The sequence below is a fragment of the Carlito syrichta genome, unplaced genomic scaffold (genome assembly GCF_000164805.1).
Source record: "Carlito syrichta isolate Samal-C Ts95f unplaced genomic scaffold, Tarsius_syrichta-2.0.1 Scaffold310954, whole genome shotgun sequence".
NCBI classification, from domain to species: domain Eukaryota; kingdom Metazoa; phylum Chordata; class Mammalia; order Primates; family Tarsiidae; genus Carlito; species Carlito syrichta.
Window position 1 is genome coordinate 197608 of NW_007255050.1, and position 16252 is coordinate 213859.

Consider the following 16252-nt stretch of genomic DNA (forward strand, 5'->3'; position numbering starts at 1 on the left):
CTCCCCCGTGGTAATGTCTAGTTACCCTTTAGGCTCAAGTGAAGTGCCCCCTTCTTTGGCCATCCTCCTGCCTCCCCTTCTTCCCTTCATTGTAGCCTAGACAAAGCTTCAGCATGGTAAGTGTCACACTCTGTTCTAGTCACTGATTCTCATCTGGGTGACACTATATGCCATGTCCTGTATAGAGCAGGCACTCAGTTAAGGTTCACTCAATATGATGCTCCTATGCTTTCAACCAGCTTATCCAGTGGCTGCTGTTTACGTTGGAGAGCAGGAAAGGGGGCAGGAGGAAACGCATGGAGATGAAAAAGACATTTCACCACCTGGGTCACATATGAGAAATGAGGACAGGTTACATTTTCAGCAAATTTGGAGGAATCTAAGAGGAAAATGTTCAGTTAATTTTTCAATGGAATCACTCAACATTCCTGAGAAAGGTGGTGTTCTTCAAATGCAGAATTCTGCAGTGACGACTTTTAGCTGACTCTGGTCAACAGGGGAACCCTGCATATCCAGCAAAGTCCATTTCCTTGCAATGCAAAGGGGGAGGAGGAGTGCTGGAAACAGGATGTGGCTGGTAGCTTTCTGCAGAACGGATGCCTATTCCAGTCATTCACATCCAGGAAGGTGTTGTGAGCATTTGAGCATTTCTGTTTTACTGTCTCTTTAAAAGGTGATGAATCAGCTACTGGCAGCTTGCAGAAGGCTGACTGGGAAGGACACAGGAAATCCAGACACTTGCAAACCATGCAAATAAATTGGCATGGTGCTACTGTTGTCATGGAGATCAAAAGAGAAGGTTTCTTTAACGAGTGGGGGCTGGGAAGGATTTGGAGACTGAAGAAAGGGCACCTGGGAGGATGAAAGGAGACTGTTTAGGAGACAACAGGAGAAAACATGCCTGAGCTGGAAAGGGTAAGATGGTGTTCCACTGACAGCAGATAAATGGAAGAAAGGCAAAGAAATTGGGATCATGACTGGATCCAAAGGCAAATCAATGGACGAGTAAAATTCAACATGTGAAAAACAATCTTTACCAGAGAAGCCTCACAGTGAATGGGCATAACTATCTCTTAGAATTGTGGTACATGCTAAGGGATTCGAGAAAGGTAAAAAGAGAACACTCACTTAGAAAGCAGCCTGTAAATAATGACATTTACTCCTGTGGAAAGTGACTGATTTTGTCAAATTATTGAATACAGAGTAAAAGGAAGTCCTTGGTTTTTTTTTTTTTTTTTTTTTCCTTCCATATACTTACTTTGGAAAATACTCCTTTAATTTTTATTAAAATGACTTATTGCCAAGTAGTATTTGCCATACATCTGCTATAAATCATAAACACATGAAACTCACTGGTTGGCTAAAACAGTGAACAAATTCTCTTTCCAGAATCCTTTTAATCAATGGCAATGTCCAAATAAATTGACTTTTCAGAAGCTATTTTCATCCCCGATGGGTCCTGGGAAATGAAGCTGGGCCCCTCCAAATCCTACCTTGACCTATAATCTTTATGTGTGGGCCAGCAGGCTAAGGGGACAACATGAAAGCCAACTGCCAACTTGAATTTATGCTTCCTGTCTTACTGGGCTGCTGAGTGGTCCTCTTCTGTAGTGGCTAAGCCTGGCCTACTTGCAACAGCTTAAGCATGGGTCTGCAGTCCAGGCATCTCATCTGACTTCAGGCTCTTTCCCATCAACTCTTTAGCCAGTCAGACTGTAAACCAGGGCCTGCATCCATTCTTACCCATTACTTTTGTTGTGCTTTACACATGTTCAAAGACATTTTCTTCCCCATCTGCATGAACATCTTCTGAGAATGTTTACAATGTTAAACACAGTTGCATTGTATAATGGCAAATAAGTCTGGGCTTTCAGTGTATCCACCACATTGTGCACATTGTACCCAACAGGTGATTTTTTTTGTCCCTCTTCCCTATCCCACCCTTCTCCTTCTGAGTCTTCAGTGTCCATTATACTATTCTCTATGCTTTTGCAGATCTTCAGTTTTTAGCTCCTGCCTATAAGTGAGAACACACAGTGTTTGGCTTTCTGTTCCTCATTTAGTTCACTTAGGGTGATATTCTGCAATTCCATTCAAGTTGCTGCAAAAAACGTTATTTCATTCTTTTTGACAGCTGAATACTATTCCATAGTGTATGTATACCACATTTTCATGATCCATGGATCAGTTGATGGGCATTTAGGTTGATTTCATGTCTTTGCAATTGTGAATTGTGCAGCAATGAACATGTAGGTGCAGGTGTCTTCTTTACATAAGAACCTCTGTTCCTTGGGGTAGATACCTAGTAGTGGGATTGCTGAATTTCATGTCTGTGAGAATCTTTGTCTTCTAGAGTTTGCAATCACATTCTTAGAAACCAAACACTTAACATGGAACAGTGGCCAGCAAAGGAGGTGGAAGTGGTAGGTTTTTGCAGAGTCAGTGGTGAATCAGTGAGTGCCAATGGAGACCAGAAGAGAGAGAGCTTCTTGGTGGAGGTGATCTAAAAAAGACTCTGGTGAATTGGAAACTGAGCTGGCCCACAGAGAATGAATAGGAGGTTGTTACTTGAAAGGAGAGAGAGTAGCATTTTGGGGTAGGGGGTTTTGTAACATGAGATATGTAAGATAATAGAGATCCACACTCTTTTTCAGGCTGTCAGAAAGGACCCCAGGTCAGCAAACAATGTCCAGAAGATATCAATCTTGAAAAACTATAGCAGAGATCAGATCTATCCACAGGTGGTGCAGAGGTTTGGGGAGAGAGCATGGTCAACACAGTTTCTTAGGAAGTCTGTCTTCCCCCATTCAAAATATTTCAAAAACCCTACCTGATTTCTTCTTCTTTTCTTCTTATCTCACTGTTAATCTCATTCTCTTAGTTTCATAAAAGTGAATTATTATTTCTCAATCATTTTATCAATTGCTCTTCAGTGCTGATTAACAGGCATAAAACCTATTCTGAACTCCCTTTGCTAATAGAGTGTCTTCTTTACACACCCAATCATCTCTCTTTATTCTAAGTAAACGCAAGCAAATATGTTGAAAGCACCATCCTGAAAAACTTTAGGGTCATATGCACTAACTCGTCTTGGAAATCATCCCATTGTCAGACAAATAGATTAAAGTGTCTCCACTAAAACACAACTCAACCCTCACTGCCTTGTCCATAACTCAGAGTGAGTCTCTAACATCACTTACAAAAAACCTACACTGCCAATATTTCCAAGATGTAATGTACAAAATTCCTGCATTTATTGATTTTTTCAGAGATCTGCATTTTTAAATATGCCCTCAAATAATTATTTAGTTTAAGTGCATTTCTAAATTTAAACCTGACTATTCTATCTACCAATTAATAAAATAACTTGAACTTTTGCTTGCTTTTGTGCATAAAAATCTAATACTTTATCTTCATGTGACTATTGAATTTTCCTTTGATTAAAATGCTTTGTTTACTATAACTTTACAAACTTAATTAACAAGCTTTGCAAAAGGGAAAAAAGTTATCCGAGGTTCTGTGAGTGCTTAAAACTTAATACAGACAGTTTTTAGAAAGACCTGGGTTTAAATTCCAACTCTATCCTCATCTCTTTGACCTTCAATTTCTTCATCTGCAAAGAAGGATTGGGAGAGTTCTTGGGGTTATTGTGGAGGCAAATGGGATAATAGAAATTATAATGACTGAAAAAAGCTAGTATTCAGCAAGTGAAGGTGGAGCTCGTGTTCAGCAAGTGGAGAGGGTGGCAGTGATGCTGGTATTGGGATAGTGACGGAGGTAGGGGGCGTGGTGATAGTGATGGTGGTGGTATTATCAGGGATGATGGTGATAGATGTAGTGGAGGTCATGGCAGTGGTTTGTTGGTGGAGGTGGTGACCAATATGATGATAAAGCTGTTGGAAATGGCAGACGTGGTTGTAGCTAGGTCATGGTGTTGGTAGACATGTGGGTGATGGTGATGGTGATGGTGATGATGGTGGTAGAGGTACTATTGGTAGAGAACGTGGTGGTGATGATAGTGATGGGGTTGGTGGTAGGGATGGTTGTAAGATTGTCTGTGGTGGAAGACATGAGGTCATGGTGTTCGTGTCGGCAGTGGTGACAATGGTGTCCAGAGGTGGGAATAGAAGTGGTGAGTGTAGATTGGTGGTGATGGTTATCATGAAGGTGTGGGCACTAGTGTTATCATTAAATACAAAGACTACCTAGAGATGAATTAGCATGTTACCTTTTTAAGACACAACTTTACTGAGATACAATGATCATGCCATAACACTCACTGTCCTAAGTGCACAGGTCGGTGGTAGTTAGTATATTTACACAGATATGCAACCACCACCATAATTGCAAACATTTTCATTACCCACAGAGAAACTTGCTAATCATTGGCAGTCACTCCCTCCTCTCCCAGTACCTTTTAAGACTGTTTTAAAACCTTATGGTTTAGGGGCCGGCAAGCTCTGCAACTAGAAGTGTACATTCCACTTATTCTGCAGAGTTATTATATAATAAAAAGACATCTGCACCTGCATGTGCACTGCAGCACAATTCACATTTGCAAAGATGTGGAATCAACCTAAATGCCCATTATCTGATCAGTAACAATGAAAATGAGCTGTATATAGACCATGAAATACTATGCAGCTATTTAAAAAAAAGAAATCATGTCTTTTGCAGCAACATGGATGGAGCTGGAGATCATTGCCCTAAATAAAATGACTTAGAAACAGAAAAACAAACACCACATGTTCTCACTCATATGTAGACGCGAAACAGTCACAAAGGTGGAAATAAAAGACACACTGGGGACACCAATAAGAGGGGAGAGTAGAGGGAGGCTTGGGTTCAGAAACCACGTAGGGGCACAAATGTTCACTATTGGGGGAATAGGTCACCTGAGACCCAATCCTCATCACTGCACAATATGTTCATGTGATGAATACACATGTACCCCCTGAATAAAAAAGAAAAAACAAGTTGTCACAAAGGACATTGTTTCATTCCTTTCCATGACTGAATACCATTCAATTTTATATATATATATATAAAATCTATGATACGTAATGTATATTTTTATGTAAATTTATGTATTTTTAACTTTATATATATTTATCTTATATGTATATTTATGTTTTGTATCTACCATGTGTTTATATATATGATTATATCTGTAATTATATCAATGTAATTTTCACTATCCACTGATTAGTAGATGAACATTAGGTTGATTCTACATCTTTGCAATTGTGAATTGTGCCATGATAAACATACGAGTGCAGTGTCTTTTTTGGTGTAACGACCTCTGCTTCTTTGGGTAGATATTAAGTAGTAGGATTGCTGGATCAAATGGTAGAGCTCATTTTAGCTTTTTGAGAAATCTTCATACTGATTCATTGAGGTTGTACTCGCTTACACTCTCACCAACAGTATATGCCTTCCCTTTTCTCTACATTTGTGCCAGCATCTGTTGTTTTTTGATTTTTAAATAATGGCCATTCCGACTGATGGAAGGTGGTATCTCAATGTGGCTTTAATTCACATTTCCCTGATGATTAGTGGTGTTAAACATGTTTTCATATGTTCATTGGTCATTTGTGTATCCTCTTTTGAGAGATGTCTGTTCATGCTGTTTGCCCACTCTGTAATGGGGTTATTTGCACTTTCCTTGCTGATTTGCTTGAGTTCTTTATAGATTCTGGGTATTAATCTTTTGTCAGATGTATAATTTGTAAATATGTTCTCCCATTCTGTGGGTTGTCTGTTTACTCTGCTGATTATTTCTTTTGCTGTACAGAAGATTTTTAGCTTAATTAAGTCCACTTGTTTATTTTTGTTTTTGTCACATTTTGGGGGGGTCTCAGTCATAAATTCTTTGCCTAGACCAACGTCCAATAGAGCTTTTCTTAGGTTTTCTTCTAGGATTTGTATGATTTCAGGTCTAACATTCAAGTCTTTAATTCATCTTGATTTAATTTTTGTGTATGGTGAGAGATAGGAATCACATTTCATTTTTCTGCATGTAGTTATCCAATTTTGCCAGCACTCTTTGTTGAATAGGGTTTCCTTTTTCCAGCATATGTTTCTGTCTGCTTTGTCAAAGATCAGTTGGTTATAGGTATTTAGCTTTATTTCTGAGTTATCCATTTTGTTCCACTGGTTCAGAAACATGGGTTTTTAGAAATAAGATAGTTGTCTACTTATGGGACTTAAGTCAAATAAATAAACTTAGAAACAGATAAACTATACTGCAAAGGCGATTTTGTGGTAGGAAATAAATTAAGAAACAAAAATATCTCCAACAACAAAAAAGTTTAAATAAAGCATCAATATGATGGAATATGATTTTTTTAAACTGTGAAGTAAAGATGGGACTATACTCCTAACAGTATATTAAATTTTTAAAAAATCAGGCACAAAATTGTACAGACTATGGACACAGCTATGTACATAGGGAAAAGATACCTCACTTTAGAAAAAGAGACTGAAATGCATCACAGCATGAAGAGGGTGCATGGCAATGGTGGCTGTTCACTTTTATTATAAAACAAAATAAAATAATTTTTCTACGCAACATTTTGCAGAAGTATCAAATAAGCAAAAACAACCTTTGCTTTAGAACTGGCCATACTATAATTTTGTTCTTCTAAGAAAACGTAAATTATTTTATTTTATTTTAACAAAATATTGAAACTGAACAGAACAACCCCTGTATTGTTTGTTATACAGAAGGTGCCAAAAAAGTATACACATTTTAAGAAAAGAAAAAACTGTATTAAAATAGTGATATTCAGTATATACTGATAACAAAAGATGAATACATGTTACATTTGACTTCTGCAGTTACACATTGCTACCAGAATACAATTCAGCTTTGAAAAGTAATAAATAAGCCGGGCTCAGTGGCTCAGCCTGTAATCCCGCGCCTTTGGGAGGCTGAGGTGAGTGGATTGCCTGAGCCCGTGGGTTCGAGACCTGCCTGGACAGCGAGACCTCATCTCTACAATAAATAAAAAAATCAGCCGGGCGTGGTAGCGCATGCCTATAATTCCAGCTACTCGGAAGGCTGAGGCAGAAGGATCACCGGAGCCCAGCAGGCGAGGCTGCGGTGGCCGGGAGCAGCCACTGCACTCCAGTCTGGGCGACAGAGTGAGACTCCAACTCAAAAGAAAAGAAAAGAAAAGAAAAGTAATACACAGATAACATCACTTAAAATGTGTATACATTTTTGGCACCCCATATTTAAGCTAGTTTGAATGAGTTTTTACCCATGGAAAGGAAAAAAGGAAGATTTCTCCATCCTACCTGTGCAAAAAAATCACAGACAGGATTAAACTCCCCTAAATTGAAAGGACTAAATGTCATCGGCAGGTGCCTCTATGACTTACAGAGGATTTAGCTAAATTGTTTGCTCTCTGAAAACCATTTTCTTGTAGACATTTGACTCCACTGTCCACACTTCCTTCTTGACCTGACTATACAGCCCCCAAACTCTGAGTCTGATTTATTTATTTTATTTATTTTTTTATTGAGTTGGAGTCCACTCTGTTGGACTCACTTGGCTCAGAGTTGGCTCTGACTTAAGAGCTCATACATTTCTTATAAACAAATGTCTATGTACTTCTGAACCCACAGATATATTGCCAAAATAAATAAATAAATAAATAAATAAATGGTTTACATGATTGTTTCACTGATACCTATTAGCACCATAAATGTACTCAATCAGACTGGGTATTGAAAAAAGCAACTGGGGTCCAGAAAAACTGTAAACGAAGAAACTTGCTTTTAAAAAAATGCTCTTGGATAAGTCAGAATAAATCCTAAATAAATCCTAATGGCCATCTGAGCCATGGAATCCCCCTTGGAGGCTGATATCAGGCACTCCATAATACTGTTAATCTGCTCAAAATCTTTTTCTGACTTTTCACTGCCTCACACCCCTCGTTCACATTTCGCTGATTTGAGAGGGTTTGCTCCACACTGTTTCCCTCCTTTCTCATGTGGTGTGGGGGAGGGGGAAGAGGTGGGGACACTCTACAGGCCCGCCCACCACATTCTCCCTTACCCTTCCCTGAGCCCTAGTCAACCTGCCAAGCCCAACTAGACTCTACCTCTCTCAACTGCTTCACGGTGCCCTTGTTTGCTGCTTTCCAGATTGCCTGCTGGCCTTCGCTGCCCAGTAAATTTCGACATTTCTTAGTTCTCTATAGTTTCTCAAGTGGTTATTTTTCTCTCTCCAGCTGAATGATAAGCACTTTCAGGACAGAGAAAGCTTTCTTAGAGCCCTGAGAGGTCTAGATGCATAGTTTATACATACACACACACACACACACACACGCACGCACGCACACATAGACACACACACACACACATACAACACATAACTGTTGGCCTGAAAGTCTACAAAACCTTCATTCCTGAGAGCATCTCTTTGCTGTTGCTCCTATGCCATTCTTGTAAAGGGTCTGGTTTCTCTAAGCCCCACATGTCAGCCTGGATTGTGCTGTCTTTGCCTCAGTGGACCATTTTCTCCTCAGCAGAGCAGAGCTGGCACTAGCCTATCACTCCCCATTTTCATCACCACGAAATGATTCCCCCAGTGACTTACAAGCTTAACGAAAGAGATTTATCTATTGGCGTAGACTTCCCTTCCCATGCTGGTTTCCAACCTGGAAGCACCTGGAATTTTCTGGATTATTTCCTTAGAATAAAAGTCTCCATGAGGGCATGGATCTTTTGTTTTGCTTTCTTTCCGTTTTTTTTTTTAAACTCAATTCTATTGCTTGGTGCCCAGAAAATGCCTGACACAGAACAGCGAGTTCAGTAGATTTTGTTGCACCTGGAGATGCCACAAACACTATCTGTCTTTTGAAACCTTCCCACCCATTAGATGAGTCAACTAGGAAAGCGTGAAGGATATGGTGAGAGCATAGGCTCCGGACTCAGGCAAGGGTTTCAAGACTCCCCTACCGCCCCCTCCTCAGGCGACCTCCTATGCACAGTGAAGGCCATGGTCTTCCTATCTCAGAGTGGGTGGTGAGGGCTGGGTGCATTCGTTGGTAAAGGACGGGTGTTCGGCAAAGAACAAGCACCATGCATGGGTTTGCTGCTATTAACACTACCGCTCCCCGTTATTATGATTATTACTCGACTTTATTTCTGTTTTCCTAAGTTTGGGTGAGTGGGGATTCCTCTCTTGTCTTACCTCAAGACTTCTTTAGTGTGTTCTTTTCTCTCCTATTTAGGCTCCCAAGAAACATTTGCAAAATGGCATTATCCGTGGCTACCAAATAGGTTACCGAGAGTACAGCACTGGGGGCAACTTCCAATTCAACATTATCAGTATCGACACCACCGGGGACAGTGAGGTTTACACCCTGGACAACCTAAATAAGTTCACCCAGTACGGCCTGGTGGTGCAGGCCTGCAACCGGGCCGGCACGGGACCTTCTTCTCAGGAAATTATCACCACCACCCTCGAGGATGGTAGGTTGATCCGTGGCACGGGGCTTCTCTCCCTCAACGGTTGGCTGTGGTTACCTGGGGCTCCCCCAGCCTCGCTCCCCACTGACTCTGCAGAGACAGAGGTGACTGGACCTGGCCTGCAGGAACGGGGGTCTCGGGGAGGAGAGCCTGCCGTCATTACCTTGCCCACCTCGCTGACTCGTCCCACGCGGGACAGGTCTGGATCGCAAAGTCCATTCTCTTTTTAGAACCTCACTCATTCGAAGCACGAGAATTGGGCTTTTACTCGAGTGAAACCAAGGCTTTTTCTAGCAGATGTCTGGCTAGAATGCAGAAATCTCATTTGCTAAGACTTTCTCCCAAATTTTAAAAAGGACTTAAATTTTAAAAAAGACTTTATTTTCAAGCATTCCTGAGAGCAAACGAATCCTCAAGCTGCACGGTGATCGAGCGCCCCCTAGTGACCACAATGAATTAATTCGCACTTTCACTGTGACACTGAAAACGCCCTGGTTCAAATTTCCAGGAGTGCTTGAAAATAGAGAACCCTGGTTTACGGGTACACAATGTTTTGGACGGAGAGATAAGACAGGGATTTAATTGTAGCAATAAGTGGTAGCTTTGAGAACAGCAAGCTTGCACTGCATTTGTCTCTTGAGCAGTTAGCCATTTCATCCTAGGTTCAAGAAGGCAAAATTGTGACTAACACCTGTAATTTCTGTCAACTTTTCGGGAGAGTAGCCTGATAACTAGAAACTTAAAGATTAAAACAGTCTTTCTGCTTTCATAATCTTTATGATAGTCGTTAAATATGCTTTGGGTTTTTGTTTTAATGCTCTTTTTTCATTAAGATGCATGTTTCAGTCAATATTTTGCTCCAACATCTAAAGTTTGCATAAGCTCAGTACTTAAAAAAAAAGAAACTTAAAATATTCTTCTAGCTTTTGTCTTTTAGTCCACGATCTTTCTTCTATCTGATGAAACACAGTATTTAAAGGAGGGCTTATGGGGATGAGGTGGTTAAAAAAAAACTATTATTACATTTCTGCTTTTGGCACTTTTCAGTAGTCAGGTTTCCAATTTATATGCCAGATATTATTAAATATAAAGGGACTACATGCTATAAAGTAACTTAAAGAAGTAACTTGAAAGATTGGGCATATAAATCAGACAAGCGTTGGTCTCCTGCGTGTGCAACAAAATCAGAAGTGTTCTCAACTCCCTAAAAATGAAGCAGTTACATTGGAAAGAGAGACCATGGAATCCACTAGAACATATGCATAAATTCATGATGTTTTACTGAGTTATCATTTTATTTGTATAGGGAAATTGCATTTGTTTTTTTCCCGTTTTGTTTTAGTGATTGAGGGCAATTTTTTCTTTTGTTTGCACATTGAAATATGAAACTATATTGTTTATTCAGTATTGCTTTGCTAATAAAACCACCCACAGATGTTACAGATTCTAATTATTTAATTTCAGTGCCCAGTTACCCCCCTGAAAATGTCCAAGCCATAGCAACATCACCAGAAAGCATATCAATATCCTGGTCCACACTTTCCAAGGAAGCCTTGAATGGAATTCTCCAGGGGTTCAGAGTCATTTACTGGGCCAACCTCATGGACGGAGGTAAGAAGAAGAAAACAGGACTTTCCATTTTCCCAAAAGAATGCACAGTGGAGTTTACAGGTCTCCTTCCTAATATGGGATTCAGGCTGTGGTGGCCACCTTTCTCTCAGTGGACACTTTCTTCTTTTCCTCTCATCCGACATTTGGATAAGCAAATACAAGTTGTTTAAAGCGTCACCTATCTTCCAAACAAGATTTGAAGTATAGAAGAGGGTGGCCCTTGGGAAATTTGGACATGGATGTATATTCCTAATTATGAGTATGTCGAGGCTCTGCAGGTGGCATCAAAATCTTGATCTATATCTGGAACATTCTTTTTGGAGGGGATTAAAGTGTTTTTATTTTATTTTATTTTATTTTAGATGTGGGGTACAATTCATGATTAGGTAGATAAGTTGTCATCATACAGGTAAAGTTTGGGCCTCGTCATTTGTTCCCCAAATAGAATTCAATAGGGAAACTTTAAGTTCCTGTATTTGAACTATAAATGAGTTTAGGAAGAACACCAGAACCACCCTGAGAAGAATATTATTCTCCATCAGGAGCCATTCAGTCCAGAACCCTCTTTCTGTCTCTTTTTTTTCTCTTCCTGTTTTTATTCCTCCTTCTCTTCCTTGTCCTTTCTCGTGTGTGTGTGTGTGTGTGTGTGTGTGTGTGTGTGTGTGTGTGTGTGTGTGTGTGTTTCTTTCAAGTTGAAGAAAACAACAAAGTGTACCTGTTCATTTGGAACAACACTATGAATAAAAGGCCTGCTCAGCTGGAGGTGAGATTGGAGACAGAAATGTCCTAAGGGGGCATCTTGGTGTCTTTGCCTTCTGGCTGTGGATGTTGCCACAGCTGAGCTCTTGAAAAGGAAAAATCTCCCAAAGTCCACTCACTGTCTCTGTCCCAAACCTTAGGAGCCCACTCCTTCTTCCTCTTCCTCTGCTTGCTCTTTCCAGCCTCTGCATGTGACCCCTGATGTCAGGCTGTGCCTCTTCTCATGGTTTAGGACTTTTTTCAGCCCTTCTGAATGGGTGTGGTCCCCTCGAGTTTGGGCAAATGCAGTCATGAGCCTATCCTGTCCCTGCTCAGGACCACCTGGGTCTGTTCAGCAAAGCCGGTCCCCACACAGGGAAATGGAACATATTGGCTCCCAGGGCTGCAATAGGCCACACTCTTGGTGCCAGAAGAAAGAAAAGAAAGACACGTTCGCCACATAAGCATGGCTGGCTAAGTGAATGCCACTGTGTGAGCCTCAACAATTTGTGTCCCTAAACAGATGTGTTCTCAGGACTGAGGACCAGACCCGATTCTTCCTGTGGTCCAGTATGGCACCTTGACAGCACCCAGCACTGGGAGACATTCTAGAAAGATTCGGCCATTTGGTCTTGCAGCCCAGGGGGTAACTGAGCACCTGCTCTATGAGCTCACGGGAGACACTGAAGACACCATGTCTGTCCTATAGGAAGCTCTAGACAATGACCCAGGGGACACTAATGAATATGGAACCACAAATCCAGCAGCGTACAGCCTCACAGAAGGAGAGATTTAATTTGATTATTCTCCAACTTCACCCCCAACCTCAAAGCAACCAGAATGCAGAGCAATGAATATGTACAAAATACCACAGAGGATAATCACATGCACGTTCTGATTTCTATTCCTCATCTCGAGAAAATGAAATGAAATACCCTAACACACTCACCGAGAGGCAGCACTACACCAAATTCTCCCTTTATTGTTATTTTGTAAACATTTCCAGAATTCAGGGGTGACCATCCGTCCTCGTCACCCATATTTTCAAATGTCCCTCAAATGTACTAATACCGCCTGTTAGCATCTTAGTTTCATAAACGGATGATGTGGTTTTATACCTTTAATTTTTTAAAAACTTGAATATTCAAAAACATAATTCTTTAAATAAAGAATGCTTGGAAATGCATACAGTTTTTTAAAGATGCGTTTACTCACAGAATTAAGATCAAAGTAAGGTGGTTAATGTATAATGCAGAAGTTCTACTTTTAATTTCCAAAAGATGAGCAAAAAATCCCCAGAAGCATAAGCCAGCTATGACAGTCACCCTCTACTGCCACCTGAGAGACAGCAGGGGCAGGTCACAAGGACAGCTCACAAACTCCTCAGGCAGCGGCCTCCAGGACTGGTGGACCTCACAGACAGCATGGAGTGACTGTGCAAAAACGATGCCAGCTAACCCTTGAGAAAACATCACACTCACACGCCACACATACACACAGCACACATATATACCATATACACATACCACACACACCACATATATAGGACACATCACACATACACCACTTACCCCACACACACCACGTGAAACCATACCACATACATCTACATATACCACATGCACCACAGACACACATCACACAACCATCAATATACCACATATATCACACACATCACACATATACCACATGTCACATATACACATATCACACACCACATACCATACACACAACACACATACACACAATATGCACCATATATACAACACATACCACACATACACCACATGCCATACATTCACATATCACATACCACGTGCATCACCCATACACACATCACACACCACACATTGCACACACTAACACACATATTACACAACATACAACACACATATACGTAACACACATATACTGTACACCACACCACATACACCCCTCATATACACCACAAACCACAAACACACAGTACACATACACACTCTCACACACACACACACACACCACACATATCACATATACCATATACACCACAGACTCACACCACACAAGCATCAATATATTATACACACACACACACACACACACACACACTCAGAAAGACAGAGACTGTTACTACTGCTGTAATTAGCAATGGACCCAAATACTCTAAAAAATGTATGTAAGATAGCATACGCTTGTAATTAGATAAATAATACTGGTTAATGTACTTGATAGGGCAGGTTAAGTATGTAATATTTTAGCGAAACTTCTGAATATCATAATCGGAAGTTTACATAATTTTTAATTTCTGACATAAGCAGTTCATTGGAGATCGCTAAGAAAGTTATAAGTCACCATTTCCCTCTGAATCTTAGCAACTTTTTACCCCTTCTTTCTTTCTTCATGGCAAAAATGGCAGATTCTCCAGCAAAGTGACATCCTGGTGTTCACTGGAGTGTGTGATGAGCTGAAGTTTCTTCCGAACTTATTTCCACTCCTATTTTGTTTTCTACCTTTAGACTATTTGAGAATGAGGCAGGGTATGAACAAATACATACAATTATTTTGTTTATGAGAAAATTTTTGGAATAGAAAGACTGTAATTTCTAAATTTATTTTACAGATTTGTTTAATTTTATTTTGTTCATGACTACAACTGAGCACTACATTTTTGCTTTTTTTTTTTTTTTAAACAGCCCTTTGGGGCTGTGGGAGCTAGATGATAGAAATGTGTGCTTAAGCCATAGAAAAAGAACAAGAGCTAAGAAGAATAGCAAGCGAGACACACAGAGGTGTATTTGGTTTTCTTCATCAATTTTCTTTTATTTCTTCTGTATCTGCTAGTCACCAGCTTCTGTAGACAGGAAAATGCCCTTCTACCAGAGACAGTGGGGTGTTCCTGTAGGGAAAAAAGCTGACTCTGCTACTTGGGTCATTTTAGACATCTTTGGGGGATGATTTTGAATTGGATTTTGACTGTAATTGTATTCATGACTTATGATAAATTAGTTCATCAAAAATCATACGAACCCCCAAATGAGTAAACATCCCAATGTTAATTCTAATGAGCTTATGAATTCATTAGCAGATGTAATTCTTTTATTTGAAGGGTTGCTATCTTCGAGGGTCACAAGGCTTTCTCTTCTTTCCCATCTCTCTCTACCTCATCATTCTGTCTGACTCAGGAGGAGCATCGTTGAAAGGGCATGACTTTTTCCCGGATTGTGAAATGTCCATACGTTCTCTGTGAGGTGGACCATCCTGTGCCCCTTCTTAGAGATGAAAAACAGACCTCAGTCAAGGTCTTGTAACTCGCTCCTGGTACACTGCACCAATGTAGACCCCTCCCCTCAGATGTATTTTTCCTGATTGTGTGTGCGTGTGTGTGTGTGTGTGTGTGTGTGTGTGTATGTTTGTGTGAGAGAGAGAGATCTTTGACACAATGTAGAAGTTTCTCAATCTATGAAGTTCTTGATGAGTTCTATACTTAAAGTTTTTCCATTAGCAATTAGGGTTTTTTTTTCCCCTTTCTTTCTTTCTTCATTCTTTTTTTAGAGAGATGGGGTCTTGCTCTGTCACTCAGGCTGGGGTGCCATCATAGCTCACTGTAACATCGAACTCCTGGGCTCAAGTAATCATTCAGCCTTAGCCTCCTAAGTAACTGGGACTATAGGCACATGCCACCATGCCCAGCTAATTTATTTTTATTTTTTTATAGAGACAGAGTCTTGCTATGTTACCCAGGCTGGTCTCAGAACCCTGAGCTCAAGTGATCCTCCTGTCTCGGCCTCCCAAAATGCTGGGATTACATTTGAGGTTTTTGCTCTAATCCAATTAGCTCATATCAAATAGGTTTAGGAAAATGAAAATAATAACTGAATATAGAAAGACCCTTCCTTCAGAGGAAAGAATTTCCAGTTCATCTGGGGCAACCAATTATTGACATTTTGACTGCATGATGGTTACATGCATCAGCAAGAATTTTCCTCATTTTTATAGGCCATCTGTTGAGACTCCCAAATTGTGATCCCCCAAAGTTGGTACCCTGCTGGCCTCCTCAGAAGACAGGAGGCCAGAGACATCCTTTAGGGTTATCCGCTCTCCCCAGCAAAGTGTCAGGCCCACAGAACTCGAACTCAAACTCACTCATAGTCTACTCCCAGTGGCCCCAGGCCTTTGGCTCCTGCTTGGGCTCAAGCTGTGCCTAGAGCCACGTGGCGCCCCTTCTTCCCTCTTCCTGCTATGGGCCTCCACAGCATGTGTGGGACATGCCTCAGCCAGCCCATGTATTATTTCCTATTCTTCTTTACTGCCGTATTTGTTCCACCTTGATTTTTTTTTTTTTTTGGTGACAGAAATTAAAATTAAAAAATGCATTCTGCAGTCATCATAATTGCAAAATAAGGAAAAAAAAAATATATATATATATATATATATTTTT

General features: G+C 40.4%; 1 protein-coding gene across 1 annotated transcript in view; it reads left to right on the forward strand.

Annotated features, from left to right (window-relative positions):
- Positions 1–16252, forward strand: part of DSCAM (DS cell adhesion molecule) — a gene marked incomplete at its 5' end in the record, with an annotated part of 312828 nt that overhangs the window by 186844 nt on the left and 109732 nt on the right. Inside the window, 2 exons of the mRNA XM_008068451.1 lie at positions 9246–9486; positions 10948–11094. Coding sequence (XP_008066642.1) covers positions 9246–9486; positions 10948–11094 — 388 coding nt within the window. The remainder of the gene's footprint in view (positions 1–9245; positions 9487–10947; positions 11095–16252) is intronic.